Source organism: Microchirus variegatus, assembly GCF_963457635.1.
Source record: "Microchirus variegatus genome assembly, chromosome: 4".
Lineage (NCBI taxonomy): Eukaryota > Metazoa > Chordata > Actinopteri > Pleuronectiformes > Soleidae > Microchirus > Microchirus variegatus.
In genome coordinates this window covers 2,117,091-2,142,549 of record NC_139805.1, presented here as the reverse complement: position 1 = coordinate 2,142,549, position 25,459 = coordinate 2,117,091, and the positions used below count along the sequence as shown (strand labels likewise).

Genomic DNA, 25,459 nt, shown 5'->3' with positions numbered 1-25,459 from the left:
TTCTTATTACCATTGGTAATTACCTAGTAACACTTTGGTGTTACCATGAATTTACCAGGTAAATACCTGGTAATTAGGGGACTGTAAAAGAAAGCGTTACCAAATATGCAATATGAATGTGAGAAATTGAATGGTTGTTGCCATGTGATGGACTGGTGAACTATTGCCCTATGTAAACTGAGATTGGCACAGCACCCCCCGCAACCATTCTGTGTAGGATAAAGGGGTAGAAGATGGATGGATGCATTAAAAAATGTTAGAGTTTAACTTTCAGGTGACTGAGTGATTGGAGAAAAAGTATTTGTGTAACGGTGGCATGACTGAACCTGGACAATCAACCTGTGCGGTGTTTGTCTGTTTTTTCACCTGCCAGACAGGATCAGTGTGTTGCCCAGTTTTAGCTGTGCTTTTGAACACGGGCTCCGTTCCCTCTTGCTTCAAGTTGTAGACGGCCACGCAGCCGCTGTGGAACCCCACTGCCACCAGGTAGGAACGCTGCTTGTGGATGTCGAGGCACATGGCGCCCGACGTGGTGGGGTAGATGTGCTCGGGAAACCACGAGTTCTTCAATGTGTAAACGAGAAGCATGCCGTGGCCCTGTTTACTGAAGTCATCTGGTCAGGAGAGGGACACAGGGACGTTTAAAATGTAAACAATGTCTGCCAAAGAATGAAAGTTTAAATAATGCCTTACTAATTCAAACAATATTTTCTATTTCAAGATGATGACTTACTACCTCAAAATAATGACTTATTGGGCCAATACCAATTCCTATCTTAACCCTCAAGCTCAACCCTTATCTTAACTGTCCCTCAAAACCAAGTGTTGAGGGTTATTTTGTCACTTAGAAATGGGACAGCCCTTAAATGCAGATACGTCTTCAGACTGTAGGGGGCAGAATAACGTGAAAGCTGCGTTCAGTCTGTCAACTCCAAAAAAGAAGGAGAAGAAGAACACATTTACGTCACGATTATTTATTTATTATTTTATTTCAGTCAAGTTATTAGGTTGTCAGTTAGTTATAAGATGATACTCTCTGATTGTCCGCACCGGCCGGCTATTGACAAAAGATCGTAAAATAAAAATAAATGTTACGCAACAATGACCTCAGTAATCTATAATATGCTGCTTTCGGGCACCATCTTTGTTATATCAAAACACGCAATGCATTCTGGGTAGCCCTTGCTCCCAAGGGTGGTCTCGGAAAATCTCAATATTGAGGGCGATACAGCCCTTAAACTCGCCCCTCAACTTAATTTTTCTGAGAATCAAGAAAAACACATTAGATATTTTATATGAAATAGTTACATAACAACTCATTGACCTAAATAATGTGGTTGTACTGTGTGCAATGACAATAAAGAGGTTCTGATTCTGATGCTACTTACATGAGCCCATACCCACAGCAAACAGGTCCTGATATTTGTTATTCCTATTAAAGACAAATACTTTAAAAAGTTATCCAGTAGAGTTGATACACAATGACAGGAAGAGCATAGACAGCAATCTTACCAGCAGAGGGCAGTGACAGACAGTCTTTTGGCTTTGTCATAGTGGAACTTCCACAGAGGAAGAAGGGTTCCCTCTGGATCCCTGAATTCATCCGACGGATCCTCAAAGTATTTGAAATCTGAGAGGAGAGAACAAAATGTGAGACATCCCGAATTATACGATGTGGGACTTTGGTGTCACGTGACAAGCTGAACAGAACATACCTTGTGCTATGTCATCAAATATGTTCTGATGGACCATTCTTTCAAGGATCTTGGCCGCTTTTTTAAGTTTGGTGGCGTCATCGCTCTACAACAAAGACACAAACAAAACACAGTGACCAATGAACTACCAATTTAGCCACTTGTATGGTGTAAAAAAAAGTTTTAACTTTTGATGTGACGACTGACTCTGCACAGTCTCTTCCAGGTTTTCAGTAAGCCGGCACGACTGTTTCCACTTAGCTGTCGGCCAACCATACAGAGATGTTCTACTAAACTAATAAAGACCATGTAAAATGTATATTTGTCATTAATGTTATTTTACAAAATCCAAGTCCACCCTTAGCGATACAACTGACCGGACATTCAAGAGCTGTCTTATACTTTAGATCCATTAGATCGTTAATATACTTAAAATAACGTATGCATTGCTTTTAATTCTACATAATCCAAATCACTTAGTTCAGGGGTCTGCAACCTGCGGCTCTAGAGCCACATGTGGCTCTTCAGCCACTCTGCAGTGGCTCCTTGTAGCTTTAGAGATCAAGGCGACAAATAAAAGTGTTTTAATATCTTGTGCATCACATCCAACGTCGATGTAAAATGCAATATTCAGTACATGTTTGGATGTGTCCTGTCCATCTTTGGAGATCCACGTACCGTTTTCTCGAGCATAAACAACATACAATCCAAATATTTGCTTCATTTATTTCAAAGTGGGTTCATTTTAATTTCTTTAATTTGCCACAAACAATGAAACAATGGAAGAACCAGGTCTACGGGGTCTAGAGGTTGGGTATAAACTGAACATGTTGTAGTTCTTAAATGTCATAAATGAAAGAGACTATTACTATTGTATATAGTTTGTCTGTATAAAAATCTTTAAATGTGTTATTATCTTCATCTTGTGGGTTTTTTGCGGCTCCAAATGAATTTTATTTGGGTGGAGAGACGACAAAAATGGCTCTTTTCATCCTTAAGGTTGCAGACCCCTGACTTAGTTCAACATGCTGCCAGAAATTTGGATAATAGAAAATAAATCATTGATGCAAAATGATGTAACACAGCACAGCAACACTGGATGCCAGATACAGGCCAGTAGATGCTCATCTGCCATTAGATCCCCAGCTGCTGTGTGAACTGTAGCCAACTCACTCATGTTTTCTTTGTCTCTCTGTGAATAATTATAATACAATATGAATGACTCAAATCAAACTGGCTTACTGACTGGCATTTTGCCCTGGAGGTTAAAGAAGGTATAAATAATCGGTATAAAATGTTGAATGTAGTACATAAGTATATGTATGTATATACATATACATACATATACTGTACATGAAATAATAACACATTTTTACTCAACCCAGTATGAGACATTTGTTTATCTTTTCATATTATTGTTTTATTGCGTGACTTATTTAGTAGGCTTTTATATCTTATTTGTTGTATTTATCTCTGATGTACTGCACTTTGTTTTCAGCTGTTGTTGTTTTTAAAGAGCTTTATGAATAAAGTTGGATTGGATTGTATATGTATGTGATGGATAAGGACTTGTTACATACAAATCTTGAAGGGAGGTTGGTGAGTGGTCAGTTTACCTGAGACTTTTCTTGTTGTTGCAGCTCCTCCACATATGCATCATAGATCTCCCACTGCAAAGAGCATAGGAGTTATTACAGTCGGTGAGAATGAATGAATATCATTTTTTATCATTTTTTTTAAACATAATATGTTTAAAAATGATATGTATTACATTATAATACATTACCTGACTGGCAGTGGCAGAGAATGTGCAGCGTGGAGGTGGCTCAGTCTGGCAGCTTCTGTCCTACAGAAACAAAGAAATGACTCCACTGAAACTCTAGATATAATACGCTATGACTATTGCCATATATAAAATTTTACATTATAATGTTTAGATATCTTGGCTGCACTCCTCAATCATACCCTTTGTGGGTTATTAAGGGTCTGGGAGGCCCTCTCACTAAAGTTGAACTGGTTAGTCTGTTTCGGCTCCTTCCTGTCAATTTTGGAGGCAACGCTATCTGGTCTGTACTCTTCTCCAACTTCTTCCACCTCTCCTCCGTCTTCTGCAGGTGTAGCCTGTGGGAAAACAACAAAGGGAGGTTTTTGTTTGTTTTGTTTTGTTTTGTTTTATTTGCACAGAAAAAAAAAATACATAATATTTAATGCGATACACAATAGATAAAAACAGGTGCAGGAGGAGGGATGAAGCTTTATAGCTTATACTAGGCCCTCCTCCTCTATAGTAATCAAAAATGATTTATAATCGATAAGTAATATAGCAAAATAATACATAAAATGTAGTAACAATCAATAAGGATAATCAATTAATTAATAGACTAAATTAAGGTCGAATAAAAACGTATATATATAAGATTACTACAAGAGGCTAGGGTGACTTATGAGATGGGTTTTCAAGGCTTTTTTAAAGGTCAGAAAAGAGGAAATTGTTTGTATATTTATCTGAAGACTGTTCCATATTGTGACACATTTATATTTTACTGTGCTAATGATGTGCGGAAGAGAGGAATATGGAGTTGATTTCTTTGCCTAGTATAATAGTTATGTACAAGTGAATTAGGGTTTAGGAAATTATCAAATATATTGGGGAGATTGTTGGAAAGAAAGTTGAATGTGAATATACTCATTTGTAGTTTATCGATATCGTGGATATTGAGTATTTTAAGTTTTTGAAATAAAGGAGCCGTGTGTGAGCGTAAATCAGAAGCAGTTGCTATCCTTGTGAATTTCTTTTGGAGAATTATAAGAGGGTGTAGAGTTGTACGGCAAGCGCATCCCCAAACAATGTTACAGTAAGTCAAATATGGGTATATAAGACTATTGTATATAGTTATAAGAGTCTTTTGAGGGATGATGTATTTAATTTTCCCAATAACTCCAATTATTTTAGCAACTTTTTTTCCTATGGCACTGGTTTTGTAGCTCCTGTCACACTCTCGACATTTGGACACTCAGCAATAAAGAAGTAGTTAAACTGATATATTACCCCAAAGCAAAAGCTGTGGTTTGATTTAAAAAAACTAATATTGCTCAAAGGTTTGAGGAGATACGTTCTGCTGCTGTATTCACACAAATGCTCCCTCAGTCAGGCCTGATAGTATTGCTCCACAGAGTTTAAGATGACGGACTCAGTATACATTTAATTGTACATCATTTCTGTTCAAGTAGACCAACAAATATGAACAATAACATCATCAACAACAACAGAAATCACCAAAAGTTATGAATTGCGGCATTAAGTGCAGCAACAAACAGCTTTCTATTTACCGGAGTTTCTGGTTTTTCTTCATCTGGTTCTGTCTCTGTGTCGACTGCCTCTGAAAAATGTTAAATCATAATTTGACTGTTCAGAAAGGCAAAAAAAAAAAGACTTCTCACATTTCTTTAATTTTCTGACATGCTGAAAAACGCAGCTCCCCCCTGACCCTCATGTGGAGGATAAAAGCGCTAGAATATGGATGGATGCTGAAAGCGACACCTTGTGGATGCAAGCATGGACTACACTTGAATTTAAAAAGATGCATTAAAGGTGAAGTAAGTAGTATATAGTGCCATCTAGAGGAGAGGCTGACATTTACAACAAAGAACTGCTCCTCTGCTCACCCCCTCCCTTCCCTGAGCGCTACGGTATCCTCAGCCGGTCAAATGTCGTCCTCGTCGTCTTTCTCCGTGTCAGCAGATGAGGTTCGTGAGGCGAGGGAGAGGGCGGAGCTACCACGGCCGTAGCAGACGAAGCGGAGAGAGAGGAGGCGGGACTTCAGCTACAAGTAAAGAGACGCTTGATTTGTTCTCTCGCGTTTGTCCTTACAGGCTCCGGTAGAAACATGGCGTCTCGCTGCTAACAGTGGCTATGCAACCGCGGCCCGCGACCATGTTATTTTACATGACTTTTTGAAACACTACGAAAATGAAACAAAAACTATTATACAGCGACTAGACAATGCAGGAGCACATAATATGTATAAAAAAGTGGATTTTGGGTCATATAAACCCATAAATACTACACAGTGTCCCTTTAAATGTCCGACAATAGTGTTCTTAGGTGATCTACAGACACAGCATGTTCTTACCTTCAAAGAGACACCCTCTGGCCCTCAGTCTACGACCCTCATCGGAATCTTCATGCACGAGACTGCCTTCCATCTCAAAGAGAACAGCCATCTGATCTACAACGCAGGTCTTGTAGGAACGCTCCTGAGGAACACAAGAAACACGTTTACTGTCATCTTGAAAATGTAAATATTTGATACGGAGGCAGTTGCCTCTCTAACTGACACTGATGTGACATTAAGAGATTAGACTTTACTGATCCCACACTGGTGAAATGTACTTTTAATAGTCACAGAGCTGGATGAGGGTTCACCAACTTCCTTACCTTGAAGCTGTAGCGTACAATATTTTGGGGAGCATGTGGGTTGTTTGTTGTAAGGATCCTCGTGATTTCCTCTTGCAGTGCCTAGTGATAGATGGCACACTTATTTAACAAAAGGTAATGATCACAAAACAACAGCAAATCGTGGACCAGATCGTTCCACACAGATCCCTGTTGTTCTCTCACAGTCTCAGACAGCTCCACTTGACCAGCGGGCTTAATGAGTCCTTTCCCGTGAGACTCAATCAATCCGTCGCCAGGCTTCGTGCCTGATATCTTCTGAATGGTTGACATCTGTATGAAAATAAAAGTCACCAACTTTATGGTAAAATGTGGAAAATGGATCACGAGTAAACAAAACGAACATTTAGCATGTTAAATGGTCTCTCTCTTGTCTCTCTTGGCTATAGAGCAATTTCAAATGACACAATGTGAACCAAGGCATTAAGAACCAACACTGACACTGGAAATTGGCTTTAAATAAAGGCCCAGTTTGTGTCTGTCAAACTTTGAGAAGGAGACTTAAAATAACCAATCAGTACTCTGGCCCTATGCACCACAAAAGCTGGAACAAGAAGCAAAAAGATGCAAAACTAGACACATTTAAATACGTTCACTTCATTCAAATTCACTTCAAACAGACCTGAGGTGGTGGGAATGTGCTTTATTTCACTGTTTGCTTTGTGTTTGTATGATCGGCGTCTTTTCTGTTTTTATGTGTTGTGACTCTATGTGGTTCTATGTAACGATCATACTTTTCTGTGACATATTGTGACTATATTTTCTGAATATGTTTTACACTGTGTGTAATTAATATGTGTTATATGTAATGACTGCACAGTATGTTAATGTGCAATGACAATATGTTTTTGTCAAATGACTATACAATTATGGTTTTACATAACTAAAGGCCTTTATTTGTAATTGACTATACTGTATGGACTTAAATATAGTAACTAAATGTCTTCTTGCGTGTAATAACTATACACTATATAGGTTTTATATGTAATAACTTAATGTCTTTGTTCAATGACTATATATTTTTTATACTGTAATGTATGATTTTATGCAGTCACCACTAAATAGTGCTGTAGCTATTGCCAGTTTAGCTAAGACAAACCCTACAAACGTCCTCTTACCTTTCTCATGTGGGCTGCAGCAGCGTTGTTGTTGTGCAAAGACATCGCGTCTACAAGTGTCTGGTTTAAAGTCCAACAGCTGTGTGGTGAAGAATCCAAGTTTAAAACAAAGTTTTAAATGGTTAGACTGGCTCCTTGTAGCAGCTGACTGCTGCTGTATATCGGTTGCCAAGACAACCAGCCATTTCGGTAGGTCTGGATCCAACCGGAGTCAAGATAGTTCACTTTCTATTCACTAAATTTCCGTTTTATAGGAACATAAAAAAAAAAAAAATTTGAATCGTGTAAATGAAAGCTAATGAGAAAAATAATATAAATATTTGGAATTTTAAAACATCACTTTGCCCCACTACGCATTCTAATATTATCTCCTCTGTGATTGGTCGAGCTCTACATGAATATTCCACAGACCCGGAAGTGGGGCGGTTACTGCTGTTTTGCTGTCGAGTCACCTCTGTGTCAGGATGGAGGAAAAGGAACCGCTATAATGCTGAAAAACGACGGTTTCCCGACGAGCGAGCGTCGTCAACCCGGATAATTAGATACAAAGTCACCGTTTTGTCTTCAACCACTGCGTCGTTTCATAACACTTTTGCCAAAATGATGGAAGAAATCGACAGGTTCCAAGTGCCTCCAGTCAACGGGGAGACACAGCCATTGGTAAGAGACGAAAAACACAGAAAAACACATGTTAAAAAGCAAAAGTCATTCTGTCTGTTGCAAACGGCACAATTGTTCGTTTAATGTTTTGCTTGTGCGACATCTACGGCGACAGCTGTACCACCTAGCATGCGTGCGATAGCTAACGGAAAGCCGCAGGACTGGCTCTATCTTTGGGATGGGTGTAACGTTGATAATCCACAAGAAAGGATAGGGCGGCTCGGAATGGAGCAATAATACGATTGAATCACGTATCACGATAAAATAAAGCACTATGAACTGATCACATAGGGATCGTAAAAGGGAAAAAAACATGAATATTTAATGTGATTGACTTGAAAATGCCTTACTAGCTCGTCAACATACAGGACTGGTGATTTATTTTGAAGTGCCACAAAGGGTGGGGGTTATTCTACAAAGTCAGTATTTAATACTATTTTATTAAAGATTCTTATTTTTCACTTTATAATGTCCAGTTAAAAAATATATCTTTGGTCACATGTTTTTATAAGTAATATTTATAAACATTTAGTATTTTTTTGTAATATCATAACATTTTGTAAAAAAAAATAGTTTTTGTAACATAAGAATTTTTTTTATAACGTTATATAATTTTGTGCATGTTTTTGTAACATAGCAACATTTAAAACTTGATTTTTGGTAAAATAAGAAATATTTTTCTAACATTAGTCAATCTTTTTTTAATCTAAGCTCATATATTTAATATGAATATAGTATGGACAACAGCCCCTCCCCCATCTAAGTATACAAATCTTGAAATGATGACACTAATGGTGTTAAAACGCAATTACATACACAAGCTTTACCTCTCCTTGCAGACTGAGCAATCAAACAACACTTATAATAGTTAAATAATACACCAGCAGTAACTTAATAATAATATTGAAGTAACAAAGGTAAATGCCTCTGACTACTATCATATTCTTAAAAAACTAAATTAGCTCGTTAGCGTCAGTGTCTGTCACTGTTTTTCTTACGTCGTGTGGTGACGTGTGATTTGGATCAGGATCCCTGAGCTCAAGTGGTCGCATTAATGGGAGCTTTGTGTGCAGATAACGCTGCGGAGTGCAGCCCTGGTGATGATGATTATGATGGTCAGGTCTAGGAGGCCCCTTGTAAGAGAGGGAGAGAAGCCTCATCATTCCACAATTTATCACATGTCAACATCACTATTACAATTTATTTAATTTCAAACATAAATGCATGTATTTCTGGGTTTGAATGCCACTATTTTATATAGTAATGTAAGCTCAACCATGCACAGGGTCTGGGTTGATATGGCCAACCTATAAATAACTCAGGGCTGAGCTGAGCTTTTATTTCAGCAATCCAGCCAATACGCCATCCTTGTTCTCCACACTTTGTACAAGACACTCTCCCATTCTCCACCAGCTGCCCCTTTTTAAATGTTTGCCTTAGGGGGTAGGCAGAGGCAGAACTGACCCTGAGGGTAAGTCTGCAGCTCCCAAACTCCAGCAAAAAATCACACTACACACTTTCTCAATCTCCAGCACAGACAGTCTCCTTTTTAATGCAGCAGTAATAGCTCTTTCCCCCTGAAGATCTAAATGGTCTGCTCTCACATTTCAGCTAGGAATTGAATCCTGTTGCAGATATACTTGGATCGTGCCTACATCTTGGACAGCTTGTTCACTAAAACACAGGCCCTCGCTTCTACTTATGCACCATATCTGATTTTGTTACAATCGCAGTCGCCGTGGCACACATGACTGAACATTTTAATGCTAATAACCTAATTGTGTTTTCTAATCCACGTGAACGCACTCGGCACCTGGCACTTTGTTGAGAATGTCACGCCCTGTGTCACACAAATTAAAGAGCTATATATCCAATTTCTGAATAATTGTCTGTTAGCAGTGAAATGCAGTGAAACCAGATTTTTGAGGTTGATCACCTTGGCTAAATCAGTCTGACAGTTTGCCTTGCAATACACTGAGATTGCAGTTCAGTCCTTTTGACATTATCATTCATAATGACAGCAGGCATCTGCTTTAGTGATCATCTGATGTACCAGTCTTCACTGCCATTGGTCAGGGGGAGGCCATGATGTATAATCCCCACCAGAAGCTCCGTGTTTGTGCTGTGTCAGCAACCTTGTGGTTCTTTATCATCGGAGGCAGCAGGAGTCTCTGGTCAAGCTGATGGAAATGATACACCGTTGTGTTGTGTACACATTATGTATTTGTGCGTGTGGGTGGGGTGACCTTGAGGGAGAGCAGGTATAGTGTACGGGAAAGTATCTTGAAGGTCAAGGCTACAGGTGTAAACTTAAACACATAAAAAACATGTGTCACCAGTTGTCACAGTTAATGTTAATAAAGTCTATAAGTAACCATTATAGCCTGTATATAGAAATGGATGTAGTTTGGAAACCGGTTGGAAAACAGTTGGAAAACTGAGTCCCATTTTATAATCCAAAGATTTTTGGAGCTATACATTCACAAACGTCACCTGCAATCAGTCACCTATTGGGCGGTATACGGTGTCAATCACACTAGTTTCCATGCATATGTGCTGTGCATTATTGTTTGTTTTTCTATTAAATGGTAAATTACAAAATTGACATTATGGTCTATTGAAGATGAGCTGAAAGGAACAATTGAGACCATTAACTCCTTTGGAAAATGCTTTTCCCTTGGACTTACAACGCTTCACTTTTTTATAAACAAGTCTATGGTGACCATCAGCTGTCAGCACTTGGTCTTTCACATAACTAGGCTCTTAATGTCATTGCCTATTACCTGACCAAAAATAAAATTAGTAATGACTGGATGGTTGTTTGTCTCTATATGTGGCCCCTGTGACGGACTGGCAACCTGTCCAGGGTGTACCCTGCCATTGCCCTATGTCGAGGACAAAGCTGTAGAATATGAATTTATTCATCAGGCAAACTGTTGGAAGCAAGCAGTGCACCATTGCTACAGTGTCATTGCCCATCTTTCCATTTTGAATGCATTCTCCCTCAAGAATGTACAGTGTTCTACTTAAACCTGTCTCTATGTTAAGCACAATTTGGTTTTACTTTTATACAATGATGTCTACAAACTCAGGACAAATCTCTGCCATATCCTTCAACAATAATGATGCATTTCTATGAAAAAAACCAAAAACTTTTCTGTATTTACTATTAGTGCCGTTGTGTTACTATTATTTAAAATTTGAATAACCTAAAGATCTGCCTTCATAATTAGAGTTATGCATCTTCATTGGTCTTATGATTCTTTTCAGTTTCAATTATATTAATTATTTGATTTATTGCCATGATGCCTTACGGTGCATTGCAATTTTCTGTATTAATGCACACGACTACTTTTCCTCAGTCATTATAAACTGTTAGGGATGCATGATATTTGAGTTGTTTCCGATATGGCTATATCTGGGGAGTGTTTAGGCCGATATGTATAATTCTTTCCCTGCGCCCAACTGCAAAGGTCAGTTAGTCTGTAGTTAAAGTAACATATTTCATCATATTTTGTGTATTTACATTGCAGATTTTTTCCAAGCGTATAAATTAAAGAGGTAGCAGCTTATTCTGCCTGAATCTTAGCATGTTTGCTGATATGTAATAATACATTTTAAAGCCAATGTTGGCTGATAACTATATCATGCGGATAATGTCATGCATGCCTATAAACATTTAGAGAAATATGAGCTTCAATACAATTTAAAACATGTCTTTATGAAATAAATTGCAATGTTCCACCCCAAAAACAAAAGTAATGCCTCTGCAGCCGAGCTGCAGCTTTCAGCAACCGGGAAAAACAACAAGCAGTGTTACATGATCATAATTGATTATGTGCTGCCAGGGAATCGATGCAGGATTGTCCATATCCACATTGTCATGCAACTATTATTTTCAACATAATGTCAGTCAAGCTGCCAATGGGTGGCACTGGCTAATCACATTCGCTATGCTGCTGTCATTATCAGCAAAAGCACGAGCAGCGGACATTTGTCTGTAAGACAAAGGCCAGCAAGGACAATTTCTGACTTAATTCACATTTTTAGTATTTATTTAGCCAAAACATTTGACCACAGACTCCGATCTCTGCTTTAAACTGATAAAATGTATGCTGTTACACCTCAATTGGAGGTTTGCTTTGTTTGGCTTCTTGCAATCAGCAATTGTTCACGATGTAGCAGATAATCCTGTCACGCGCAGCTCAATATGAAATCTCTTTAATTATTCACTGTATTAAGCTCGGCCGATAACATATCAAAGGGTTTTACTCTGACAGACAGCAGGCTTTTAGTTTTAAGGGTGTCCCCATCTTGCCTTTTGGTAAACCCCCCCCCCCCACCCAAAAAAAATTGGGGGAAATGCAGAGCTTTTGAAATTTGAGGTAAAAATGTGGCATTCTGAGGATTTTGGAAGGACTCATGAAGGAAGGGCAAGTAAAATTAATTATTATGCCTATTTTGTAACAATTTATTATTATTATAATTTTTTAAATCTAATTTGGGACTGTGTGTACTTGCCTCACTAAAGGCAAGGCATTGCAATTATAGAGGGTGCCCCACATCTGGTGCGGGCCTTTTTTTTCTGCGCACCGCCTCTGCTGACTGTTCTTCTCCCTCTCCTGCATTGTGCGCCGCTGTGCATCCCGTGTATCCCACGCAGATTGGATCATTTCTCTATGCGCAGTCCATAATATGGATGTGTGGATCAAAACTGCGTATGTGTCATATGTTATATGACACAAACATAATGATCTTTACGACGAGGATCGAGTACAGTCGCGATGAGATCCGAGTAGATCTTAGTAAAACTTAGTGTTGACAGATTCTCAAGAGCGCACTTTTCATTGTTTTCACGCCGTGGTCTCAATCTTTGTATAGAAGACAATTTAACGCTGTAATTAAGGGAATAACAGATGCATCAGATGAGCTGATCTCTTTAGTTAACTGCTCAAAGAAAGAGATAAGAGAGTTCTGTGGTGGGAGTTCATAATCTGCGCTGCAGCCAAGTTTCGCTTTTGAGCAAAGAGACTTTCCAGCATTTAATAGGTGCTGTTCCACCGTGTCCTCACATCTTGTTGGAATCATTTTATTGGTGTTCCAAACTGATCTTTTGCGGCCAGCATGCGCCTCTCTTTACCCGCGCGTCATCACAACATCGTTTCGGTGTTACCAGGGGAAACGGGATTAAAAAATAGGGCGTCCCCAGGTCATTTGAGTTTGAGACCCCTGCTCTAAATGTTTTATTTTACAAACGCCAACAGCAAACTTTATTTAAGCATTTTTTAACTTGGAATTTGAATACAAAATGATGTGGAAACGGTGTGTTCTCTGTTCTGGAACTGCCCTCTAATGAGCTAAGGGCATACAAGAAAGACACAACCTTTTGTTTCTTTTTGCTGTTGTCATTTTATTGGGTTTTTGGCAATGAATTGTGAATTGGCAGGAAGATCATTACATTACATTACATAATAATATTTGGAATGTTGAGGTGCGCTGATGCCGATTTTTGGCAAAATGCCTTATATCAGCCCCCAATAATAGGCCAGGCCTATACTGTTTGACTCCTAGTCTATATTCATTTTCAATGGTACTTAATTAGTTTTGTCTCCAGCCATTAAATTGTCTGAAATAATCCTTCTCAATGTTTGCCGCTATTCCTATAGCAGGGGTCACCAACGTGGTGCCCGCGGGCACCTGGTAGCCCGCAGGCAGCCAATACGGTGCCCGCGGGCTCACTTTACTTCACCTCACTTGCATGTCTCCGTATGATCGCTCAGTAAAATATGTTTGATATTGTTTATAAAAACTGATAATCGTTAGGAGTAAGCACTGGAATGAATGTGTATGCAGTTGAATGCATAATATTAATCATTTAAATGGTAAACAACCAAAAAAATATTATATGGTAGCCCTCCATATTATTTTTTACCCTTAAGGTAACTCTCTGTCTCAAAAAGGTTGGTGACCCCTGCTATAGAGAGAGTTTTTGAAACAAAATGCCAGGTAGTCTATGCATGTGGCCTGTGGAGTTCCTCAGAGTGCAACAAGGGAAGGCCTGTATAGGAACAGCATAATGTGGAGCTCTGTCAACATAACAGGCCAAGCACAGCCCAGCTCCCCTCTCTCACTCAGGGGAAACCACGTCTCCAACAGCAACCCCCTCTGTTCTCCCACGCTGACTCCCTATGCCATCACTGCTCACATAAAAGGGACAGAGCCAGATACATAAGCAGAACACTTGAGGCTATTGATGCTGCAAACCAGGCAGCTATACTAGCCCATAGTCCTTGGGATATCTCGCCAGGGTATTTGACTCAAGCCGGATTTTCGTGGCAAAGTAAGCCAGTGGTGGCCCAGTGATAAAGTGAGGGTCTGTGCTAAGAACTGCGTTCACTGTGCCTTCAGGACTACATTCTATTCCACATGCCCAAATGATGTATAGCATAAGTTAATTGGAAGTGTGTTACAATAAAACAGCCTGAGTTCAGTTCTAATGTCAGTGACTGAATTAGCAAACTGCAGCAGTGACAAAGCTTGGACTTTAAAGGTCTATGAAGAGACCGATAATAGATTAGACATGATATTGGACCAAAGTGAGCGATTGTAATGACAGTTTGCCATTAGCTGACCATAACGTTAACTATTTAAGGGACCCCCGTATACAGTTGTTATATTCAACACAATTTGAGTGATCAAAACAACAATAAAACAGTATCTGTTAATTGTTCTTTCTGCTGTTCTATTTTTAGTGCGTTTGGGCCAAATAATTCCGATTTTATCTGTATAAAATGTTTATAAGCTGCAGTGTATCCTTCAAGCAAAACTATCAGACCTGACAGAGGGAGTGTTTGTGTGTACACTCCCGTCTTACTATAAAGAGTGAGTTGTGTGGTGCTGATAGCCTTAATCAGCATTGTGTGAACTCATTTGACAATGATTTGAATGTAACAGACAGGTTTTATTTAATAGTTACATACTACAGTTGTAAATATAGATTCATATAAACATCTGTTAGAAGTATATTTCTGGGAATTAGTCATGTGTTAATATCAGGCTTTTAGCCAGCAGGGTGTCCGGGCGTCCTGGGCGTCCACAGGCGCGTGCTGGCCGTAGTTTTTGGTGCCAGCACGCGCTCATTAGGGGGGGACACCCTCTAAAAAAGTCCTAGCTAAAAGCCTGGTTAATATTATTTATAGTTTGAGTTTCTCAGTGGTATGGGATGTGTATCTTTAGCACGGTGCTAAATAAAATAAAGTTCCCTTTAAAATAAACTTCCTTTTGCCTGCTTGGGCCGATCGACCATGGTATAATAATAACATGTAAGCATTTGTTACTGACATCCTCACTTTGTTGAATCAAATGCTAACATGCTCGGATCTTTGTGTTTCTCTTCCCAGGACCCAGCAGCTTCTTCCACCTCAGAGACAAACCCGGACACCAAGGGAGAGACTGTGGCCATGAACTACAAACCCTCACCACTGCAAGTCCAAATAGGTATCACAACCAACAGTACTCAACATACAGTAGTGCTGAGCATCAAGAAAAACAAGGTCATCATGTTAACAAATTTGAAATCAGTTGATAATAATTAGCACGGTAGATTCGCCACCAAGGAGATCATGCTGTTGACTACGCTTTAAGCAGCATAACTTAATGAGTAAATGATTTGTAATGAAATTCCCAGGGATATACTTGGTTAAGGGCCAAAGAAGAAATTATTAGTTTGGTATTAATATATACCACCACTCTCGTATTCAAGCATCAAACCATACAAATCTGTTTTTTGTGGTCACTAAACCCCAATTTATACTACGCCTGTCGGAGAGTCTCTGCATCGTCTCCGGCTGCACAAAATATTATAATATATATAAGTGTCCGTCACTCCGTCAAGGGACAACGGAGATGGCAAGAGCTTGGATTGGTCCTCAGGACAGGCCGAGCGAAGCTGCCGGCCACAGTGCACACCGAGCGTCCACAGAGGTGGAGCTGATCATCGCCAACAACGTCGCTGCCAAACTATAAATACGTCATATCTTAATACCCACAGCACATGTTGAGACTCTAAATGGCCAATTTCTCGCCATTGGTCACTGTACCCTAAAGCACAACAACCTTGAGTAGCGACCCCTACTGACCGGGCGGGAAATTGCAGTGTGTGCGTCACCATGATGGAGAAGTATGAAGCCTCAAGGGGTCTCCGTGGTTTTGCGCAGTCAGATAACGCATTACGCAGTCGGGGAAGTATAATGTGGCCTTAAGTGAGTGCCGTTGATGTTTTTATTAATGAACTCACATCCTGTGGTTGCTCAGAGAAACAGAGGGACCTTGCCAGGAAGGGATCGGTGAAGAATGGCACTGTGGGAAGTCCTGTCAATCAGCAACCAAAGAAGAATGCCAGGACAAGGTAACACATTAACCTCTTCTTCATATGCCCCGGTACCGGTGGCAGCCTCACACGCAGCGACAAAACCGTCATAAAACCATATCTAACTTTAACAAACACAGACGTGCTGCATACCCACAGAAAGGTCAGAAACTAAAAGCTCATATAAACCATTCTTATGTTCATGAAACACCGGTCACCGGTTGAAACACCGATGGATCAAACCAGCAGGAGCGAAAAAAACTGCTACAGCGCACACATTGAAAAGCGGCACCGGAGCATCAGCATGATTATGTAAATAAAAAAAACACACGTCAGCTGGAGAATCCACAAATTCCAGCGGTACCATTATTATCATTCTACGACCGCGATTCACGGATCCAGCCCCAAAATAAGAGCAAAACAACAACTGTCTTTCAAGAAATACGAGCAGAAATGTTGTCTTACCTTTGCAAGTTATTTCCACCGGAACAAAACCACTTCTAATGAAGAACTACACTTCCCAGCATGCTTTGGGGACAAATCCCAGTCTGATTGATCATTACAGAGCGACATTAGATCGTTCTGATTAGAGAAGAGAAAATGTCCGCACAAATGCGTCATATGCATTTATGTCCTTTTGACTCGCTAACGAAGTGATTCACACGCATTTGGAGACCAGAGCCTGATTCTACCGATTTAGAGGTTTAAAACGAGCTGTCAATCACCCAAATTGACTAAGGTAAGCCAGAGCTATGGCGCTGCGTAACTGAAGACACTGCAGAGTCACAGAGTTGTTATTACGCACCGCATCTGCAATGTACAACTAAAGCGTGTGTATGTGTGTGTTCGGACACACCCCCAGCATCTCATGACAGTAAATCTTGCTGAATTCTACCTGATTTTGTTAAACATTGAAATTTAGCAAGATGGTTAGTAACCCATCGGTGGGATGACAAATTGGGATGGAAACATGTCAAATGTCAGAAGAGGTATTTTTCACTTTAAAAAGGTGGTAATTTAATGTATTTGTGCATATGAAGGATCATAAAAGAGTCAAAGCACCATGCCTAAACCATCCAAACCCCACTGTAACTGACTCATCTGTCTAATCCCACTTCCTGATGGATTAGTGGAAATATAAGGAAGGCTACCAACTGGTCTGAACCTGAGTCTATGCAGCAGAAGGATAATCTTGGTATGGCTGTAGCTGGAAGGCTACACATGAGCCCCAATTTGTGGCTTTTTGTGGCCTTAAAAGACATCAGTGTTAAACTCAGTGCGGGTATCCTGTTTTGGGTAAAACTGCTGCTGTGTTTCACTCTTTTTTTTGACGTGAAATATTTGTAGTTTGTTGTTGTTTTGTAAGGAAGGCATTATATCTGCTTTACTGTGTTGAATATTTCATGAATTCATCTTTTTGTTGTGCTGCTCCTTAGGTTGGTGGTGCCAAACAAAGGATACTCTTCTCTCGAACAGAGCCCAGATGAGAAACCCCTCGTGGCTCTTGACACTGACAGGTACTTTTGTCACATTTTTTTAAATTTCTGTCGCAGTAAATCGCTAAATCAATCAATCAAACTTTATTTATATTGCACTTTTCATGCACATTATATGTGTATGTATTAAATACGTAATACACCCATGGTTCTTAAACTGTGGTACGTGTACCACCAGTGTAACACAACTCTATCTCTGGTGGTACTTGGAGGAAAATCAGAAATACTGTTCTAGTGTACATACCAGGGTATGTGAGCAGAGGAATTTTGATCTTAGTGCATAGAAAATGAAACAAATAACACAATAAGAATACATTGAATAATAATAGTAATTAGAGTTACCTTAACTCTTGCTCCATCTTTATCTAAGTGTCTGAATATATATATATATATATATATATATATGATATATAGATGTATAGATGACAGAGCAAATTGTCTTTTGGGAAGAAATCTGTCTTTTTTTGGATGACCTAAAATTAGAGAAAACAAGACAATTGCTTGGTTGTTTAGTTGGACTGACTATGTCATGATGGTACATTAATTCATAAATCAACTTGGGCAATGGGGATCCTTAAAAAGGTACAAAGCCTCACCCAGGGCTCAGGATTAAAGGGTAGCATGGTGAAGATTTCAACTGGGGAAAAAGCAGCTCAGAGGGAAAACTCGCAGGTCTGCATTTGACAAGATAAGTCCCACCCTCTGTGTCCTCCGTGTGCAGCTGCACAAGGGAAACGCTGTCATGTGAAATGCGCACTCTGGTCTGGAAGCAAACCAAGCTTACATCACATTTTGCATCATACAGCATTACACCCACTAACAAGTGTTGTGGCCCGGAGTGAAACAGAAAAAACATCTGTCTGTTGTCCATAGTTTATTTTCACATGCACAGTGTCCCTCTGTTCTGTTTGTTTATACTCGTGTGACAGAAAAGCCCCATTAGCTGCACTAACATGCTGTTATTTATTTTGTGTAAAAGAGCCACTTAGTGTGTGTGTGTGTGTGTGTCTGTGTGTTCACTTTAAGTGTGTGTGCTGCAGTATGTCTGTTCATTCATATCCATGGAACTCGAAACACTGCAGCATATTGTCTCCACGGTTTATAATGTAAAATCAATAGCACTGAAATGTCAACACAGTGTGCTTTCTATTCGCCCTATCTGCCAATTAGTTAAAGTAGGGGTGACCGATATGAAAAAAAATATATATCGCAGAGCATTTAGTTCCAAAGAACATGTGGAATTTTGCCAACATTTTACCAAGAATAATGAACATTGACACACAAGTGTGTACACACACACTCAGTCTGTTTTGCTTAACTCAAAACTTTTATTTTCATTTACATTAGATATGTTGTTTTCGCAATGTTATAACGACAATAGAGGATCATTATGTATGCACTTTTTTGTTGTTTTAAAAAAAAAAAACATCCTCTACAGGTGTCAAGTATTTAGCATGATCTACACTTACACAATAACACAGCTCTGTTAAAGGTCACATAGAGTGGTCCTGTTGCACATAAATGTTAGTTATGGAGGTCTACTTACATATATTAGCTTGTTTTTATGGTCAAAAACCTCCTAGTTTCTGTAAACTAGCCGATAGAAATCCTCTTTTCTGACAGTGTTTTATTGCTGCGAGATTTCAGAGTGAACTTTAACCCCCAGAAAACAGAGTCTTGTGATTGGACAGTACTATCCAGCACATCCGTTCTCAGAAGCGCAGCGCCCCCCTCTGGAACGGCAGATGCACTGCTCCTCATTATCAAAACATTGTTTTAACAGTGTTTAAAAATAGCTTCTTCACGACTCCCCGCCACAGTCCCTTTGACGACCTTTGACCCGGAGTCAGACCCAGAGTCAGAAGACACTGTTGCTCGTGAAACACCTCCACAACGGACATTATTCTTCTTCTGCGGTTCAATGTACGCAACCGGATGTGCCCGGACTAGTGCCCGGAGCAGGACGATCGGTTGTTCAGGAGAACCACTGCTTACGTAACTATTACGGGATTTTCAGTGATCTCGTTGAGCCCCGAGATTACAGTACAACACAACGTTCTCAGCAATGGCTGAACTGTTTGTTTAGAACCGTCAGGGCTTCATAAAACAAGGTAATGACGCAGATACACACCAAAAAAAACAGCGATAATAGGAACTTCCGGTCTAGTTCCGCTTTAATACTGGAGTGGAACCTTAATTAATGTCACTGGTAAATCCTGTGTTTGTCCTACTATTTCATTTAAAGAAATAGCTGCTGTAAACAAAAAAAAGTCTATTACGCCAGGTTTATTCAAGACATGCTTGAGCATTACACGCACATGTTGCATCAGTTAAAGTCATTGACAGCTCGCTAATATATAAGACTGGCTCTAAGTCGCTTCACTTCATTCCAAATTCCAATGATCACAGAATTTGACAGACAGAAAAAACAACAGAGCTGGTGGTGCCTGAAATGTTTGCACAGTACTGTATATCTTAACTAAAGGGTTAGGAAAAATAATAAATTATGAAAAATAATGTTACTAAAGGGTTAAAAGATAAATCACCCACAGATGGAACGAGTCTCTTGGAGTCAATGATTTATGATGTTGGATTAAGCAGCAGAAATGAATGAGAATAATTATGGAAAAGCAAATCATATCGAATATTATATATATATGTTCAAAGCCGTTCAGCCCTAAACTATTGATTGTGATGGCTGTAGCTTGATTGCTGTCTACATCACCACAGTTAAATTCGACTGGATCCCAGTCCTTTTTCAAAGGAGGTGGTGTTGTTGTTCAGACCCTGATTGTTTGATTCTAACGACGCTAATGTCTTGTTTTTCCAGTGATGACGACTTTGACATGTCCAGATACTCCTCATCAGGATACTCCTCAGCCGAGGTGAGATGTCTGAGGGACCAGGTATCTATGCACATGTTTTATTGTAGTTTATATACTTTCACCCCACCAGTGTCACCACCCGATCACCCACTCCCATCTTCACTCCAGGTATGTGTACAGTATGTACACCCATTGTTAGAACCCTCTACGTTTTTGGTCTTTGGTCAAACACTTGATGGATGTTTGTAATGATATGTCCCCATTTCTCATTCAAACAGGTGTTCATGTCTTTCCACTCGGATTTTCTTGTGTGTGTTTTAGCCTCTTGCCTCTTCCATCACCTAAGACCTGTTTGTGTCCCGTGTCGCTGCTTTCAGTTTCCGTACAGATCATTTGAAACATGAAAATGTTATTCTAAGCTTCAAAATTTGAAATATATATATAATAATGTCTTTCTTTGTTATCTATAGCAGATCAACCAGGACCTGAACATCCAGCTCCTAAAAGACGGTTACCGGCTCGATGAGATCCCCGATGATGAGGACCTGGATCTGATCCCGCCGAAAGCAGTTAACTCCACCTGCATGTGCTGCCAGGCTGCTCCCTCCACAGCCTGTCAGATCCAGTAGCACCACCATTTTGTCCCGCAAAAAAACTCTTCTGCCTGCCGCCATCACTGAGGCCAACTGACCAGAGTGGCCGCAAGGAGGAAAAACTATCAGCTCGCAACGGCACAAAGGAGAAACGTGAGGATTTATAAATGCTATAAAAAGAATACGCGTAAGTTTGAAAAAAAGGTCTCAATGTGTACAGTACCTGTGCACGTTCCTCCTATGGTAGGATCTGTGCATTTTACTTCTGCGATGTTGTTTCAGTGGGGACTTGACTGACGGCAGAAACTTTACCTCCTTAAAAGTTTATATCCTCTGTTTGGCTTCCTCATGCGTGTGGATATTTTTGGTTTGCAAGGACCATAAAGGATATGGAAGAAAGGGTAAAATGACAGGGGATGACAGCAACTCTACCAAATGCATGTAATGGTGACAAGGTCCCATCATTGGTAGTGAGCCTCCAATGGAAAGTACTTTTTCTGCTTGATGGTAAAATTTAATGGATAAGAAGAGAAGTACATTACTTTCATTTTCTATATATTTTTTCCTGCATCTGCTTTCTGCCTGTACATATGTGTCTGACATGAAGACATCTATGTGTGTCTGATTATGTCCTGGGCAGTCGTGCTAAACCATAAAGTTACAAATCACATTGCGTTCAGTTACCATACTGCATATTGTTTTAGGGTAAGGGTTTGCCAATTCAACAACCCTTCCTTCACACCTACAGGTCATTCAGGATCACCATTTCACCTAAATTGTATGTCTTTAGATTGTGGGAGGAAGCAGGACAAATCTGGAAACCCCATCACAGGCGAGAGCTGTGCAGCTTCACTGGTCTCATCACTTGTTGCACGTGGCTACTATTTCATTAATCTATAATAATTGAAATATGAATTAAAATCTTTCCTTATAAAATGTAAACGTTTCATCCCCCAAAAACAAAACAAAAGATTCTGCAGTTCATCTGCACCTTTCAGCAACTGGAAATTTAACAAGCAATGTTATGTGGCCAAAAGTATTTCAACACCCCATAGCACAGGCACAGGCAGGTAGAACATGCAAACTCTACTGCAAGGTTCCTGAGTGAAGTGATGCTAAAAACCCAGAACCTTCTCACCACGTGGTGTCATTCCTAACCACTGCACCACCGTGCTCTTCCACTCAAGGGTTGCACTGCTTAATTGTTTCATATTCGGTAAAAAAAGAAGCTGAGAACAAATAATTTAGCATGATGCCTGTGAACAGTAATGTCTGTTGACCAACCTGTTCAGAAAATGTATCAGTTTTATGTTTTTTTTTTTTTTTTTAATTGACCCCAAACACATTATTGTAATAATGAGATACTATGTGAGGTGCACTTTTAAAACATGACCCACTGCAGTGTCAGTAGATGTAGTGCTTTAGGAACAATAATGGCAGGAACAGCTCATGAGTTAGTGTGTATGTTTAAATGATCACAAAAGCTGATGCCACTAGTGAATGTGGTCAGAAAGTAATTCAGTCAGACAAAATTGTTTGTATATGTGCAGATTAGGGATGCACAATATTATCAGCAAAGCCAATATCGGGGAAAATACGATACGACTATGTGACTAAAAGGGGAAGCTTAATAGGCTGCTACGTCCTTGACTTCTATGTTTGTGCCCTCTCACACGAACTTGGCCCAAGCACTCCTTCTACATTGGCATAATGGGAAAACATCAAAAAGTCCAATATTGTGCTTCCCTAATGCAGATACATTGGAACTTCTGAGAATGTTTACAAAGTGGTTCCATTTCGCCACGATGGAAATGAAAAAGGATCTTTTATTTTTTCAAGAAATATCAGTGGAAGTTTAAAATGCTTTCCTTTCTTAATGTTCTGTTGGCAGTGTGTTTGTTTTGTGTGTTTGTACAGCCACTTACTCCACTTTAGGTTGAATACATCAAATTGGTCTGATTCGTGGACATGTAGCACCATGATGTTTAAAAGGGAGTAGTCTTTTGTTGTTTAGCTACTGAATACATTTTTTAACGTTTACATAATTCTAAAGACATATCCACAACTCTGCAGACATGGTTTTTTTTTTTTTTTAGCAGATTGCAAGTGAGTACACAATGTAGTTTCCGTGTGCATATTTTAGCTACCTGAATGTTTTTTTTCTCTTTGAAATGACTTGAACTTTGATAAGGTTCAATTCATCTTATGGGAAGGAACGATAGCTTTTAATGTAACTACACTTCTAAGCATGTGTGCACTTTACATTCATGGTTGTTTTTGTCACACTAATGCTGTAATGTACACTGGGAGACGGAGAACTTAGATGTAGAGAGGACAGACAACACTTGAGTCCGTCCACAATCGAAATGCTTTAACACAATGGGCATGCACAGTCATGCACAGCAAAGCAAAGCAGTCCAAATCAGTCAAGGGCAACGCAAAAATCCAAAAACCCCAAAAAACAATCAGAGTCGAAAACATTTGAAAGAGCAATGCACACAGAGAAATTAAACCAGGGACAGGAATTAGGGAACAAATACTGCAAACCATTTACATTGGAACTTGGAACTGTGAGTGTCGTTACCCCATGACAACGCTCTACATTGGTATTTTGTGCACACAAACAGCATAGCATTATGTGTACGGTTAAAAAATTAAGTTATATTATGTGTACGACTGATTTACTGTGAAACAAATACGAAAAAAAGTGCTTAACAGTAAAAGTAGCTGTGTTTGTACGGTGGCGGCCAACCAGGAATCCCATGTCGGGTCGGTGAGTTCGCTCCGAGTTTCCGACGTCAAAGTTCTGTTCTGACAACAAATGTTATGCGCCAAAAGGTCTGTGGCCAAAATAAGACGGGAACAAAAACAGAGTCTTGACAAATTTAGTGTTTATAAGGGATATGAAATACTGTGTGAATCTATAATGCAAACTAAGTCCTTATGGTTTTTCTTTTCTTTGATAATAGTGTTTTTGGGAAACCTGACAGCGTGCCACATCTGATCTGTAAGAAAATGCGTGACAAAACCGCTGGTACGTCAGTGGTACTACATCGGATTTGCAAAAGTACACATTTGTTGCAAATAAGGTGTCATGTGTAGATAGTGTATTACATAGAAATGCAACAAATGGCACAGTAGGTCATGTTTAATGTCAACAATGCATCTGTTAAAATGTGTGTTAGCCCAGAAGCTGTGTACACTTACAGTACCATATTAACTATGAAAGACTGTATATGATGACTGTGCTGCTTCTTTTTACTTTTTTTTATTTATTTTTTTTTTTAAATATGAACATCACCCTTTCACATTCACACAAATAGGTTGTGCACTACTCCTGCCCAGTGTTGTGTCATGTGGGGCCGTAGCTTCATCCGAGTTCAGAAAAACTAAAGTAACACTTTGTAACGAGCTATTTATTTCCAGTTGCGTGTGTTTTAATTTATTTTTTATGTGAGGGAAATAATTCATAAAACCAGATTTCTTTTTATTTGTCAGATGTTTATTACCATGGATCGTGTACTGGCTCCATTTAGATTTTAACTGTTGAAGTTCTGTGTATAGTGCAACATATGGAAAAAAATAAATAAATATTAGATATCTGAATGTTGATGTTGCCACATGCTTCTGTAATTTGCAATTGTACCTTTTTCATCCTCATCATTTTCACATTTTGTGAGTGAGCGAGCGAGTGAGTGTTCCCACTAGCCAAGCAGCTGCAGGCTTCCATCCATGCAGCCGTGGTCAAAGTGTTTTTGCAGGAATAGCACAGGACTTCTGCCCCGCCTTTAATCCTTCTCATCACATTTTTGGAGGGCCTATCAGTCCACAAAGAAATGTATTGCACTACCTAGTGGCAACAAGAAGTATGCCGTCAGTAACAAAGATTGTTTCATTTACATGAAGCTTTCAGGGTGTGCTCTACATTTTCTATACTCTGACAAAATTAATTGTTGGTGGCCTCTATAGGGCTGCAACAATTATTCAATGAATGGATTATTATTTGATTTTACTTAATTAATCAACTATTTTGATAATTGATTAATTGCTTAGATTTTTCTTTTTTAGCGGTAACGCTTTCTTTTACAGTCCCCTAATTACCAGGTATTTACCTGGTAAATTCATGGTAACACCAAAGTGTTACTAGGTAATTACCAATGGTAATAAGAAAGTAAATACAGTGAAACTGTTGCCAAAATACTGGGCATTTACCTGGTAACTATATAGTTAATTATAGCGTGTTATTACT

General features: G+C 39.4%; 2 protein-coding genes across 6 annotated transcripts in view; one reads left to right on the top strand and one right to left on the bottom strand.

Annotated features, from left to right (window-relative positions):
- dnai1.2 (dynein, axonemal, intermediate chain 1, paralog 2) overlaps positions 1-7,313 on the bottom strand; it is a gene marked incomplete at both ends in the record, with an annotated part of 29,602 nt that extends 22,289 nt beyond the window's left edge. Inside the window, 13 exons of the mRNA XM_083887727.1 lie at positions 367-614; positions 1,389-1,432; positions 1,513-1,630; positions 1,716-1,800; positions 1,902-1,955; positions 3,311-3,364; positions 3,481-3,540; positions 3,660-3,815; positions 5,025-5,074; positions 5,828-5,951; positions 6,133-6,213; positions 6,316-6,423; positions 7,269-7,313. Of these exons, the coding sequence (XP_083743853.1) occupies positions 367-614; positions 1,389-1,432; positions 1,513-1,630; positions 1,716-1,800; positions 1,902-1,955; positions 3,311-3,364; positions 3,481-3,540; positions 3,660-3,815; positions 5,025-5,074; positions 5,828-5,951; positions 6,133-6,213; positions 6,316-6,423; positions 7,269-7,313 (1,227 nt within the window). The remainder of the gene's footprint in view (positions 1-366; positions 615-1,388; positions 1,433-1,512; positions 1,631-1,715; positions 1,801-1,901; positions 1,956-3,310; positions 3,365-3,480; positions 3,541-3,659; positions 3,816-5,024; positions 5,075-5,827; positions 5,952-6,132; positions 6,214-6,315; positions 6,424-7,268) is intronic.
- Positions 7,314-7,716: 403 nt separating this feature from the next.
- fam219aa (family with sequence similarity 219 member Aa) lies at positions 7,717-24,808 on the top strand. 5 transcript variants are annotated; one of them, XR_014592809.1, is made up of 7 exons: positions 7,717-7,928; positions 15,329-15,425; positions 16,242-16,335; positions 17,733-17,813; positions 20,623-20,677; positions 21,088-21,363; positions 22,001-24,808. XR_014592809.1 is itself a non-coding variant. In XM_083888618.1 (6 exons), exons 1-6 carry the CDS (start codon positions 7,869-7,871, stop codon positions 21,244-21,246), a joined length of 543 nt encoding a protein of 180 aa, XP_083744744.1. In that variant the 5' UTR covers positions 7,717-7,868; the 3' UTR covers positions 21,247-24,808. The 5 variants fall into 5 exon arrangements, 4 of the variants coding, with proteins under 4 accessions (XP_083744744.1, XP_083744743.1, XP_083744745.1 ...); XM_083888618.1 differs by having other exon boundaries at positions 21,091-24,808; XM_083888617.1 differs by having other exon boundaries at positions 21,088-24,808.
- The last annotated feature ends 651 nt before the right edge of the window (positions 24,809-25,459 follow it).

Excerpts from the sequence above, each read along its gene's own strand:
- fam219aa (XM_083888616.1), top strand. The coding sequence starts at position 7,869 with ATGATGGAAGAAATCGACAGGTTCCAAGTGCCTCCAGTCAACGGGGAG. Across the intron at positions 16,336-17,732 it reads AAGAAGAATGCCAGGACAAG|GTTGGTGGTGCCAAACAAAG; the intron begins GTAACACATTAA and ends GCTGCTCCTTAG. Across the intron at positions 17,814-20,622 it reads GTGGCTCTTGACACTGACAG|TGATGACGACTTTGACATGT; the intron begins GTACTTTTGTCA and ends TTGTTTTTCCAG.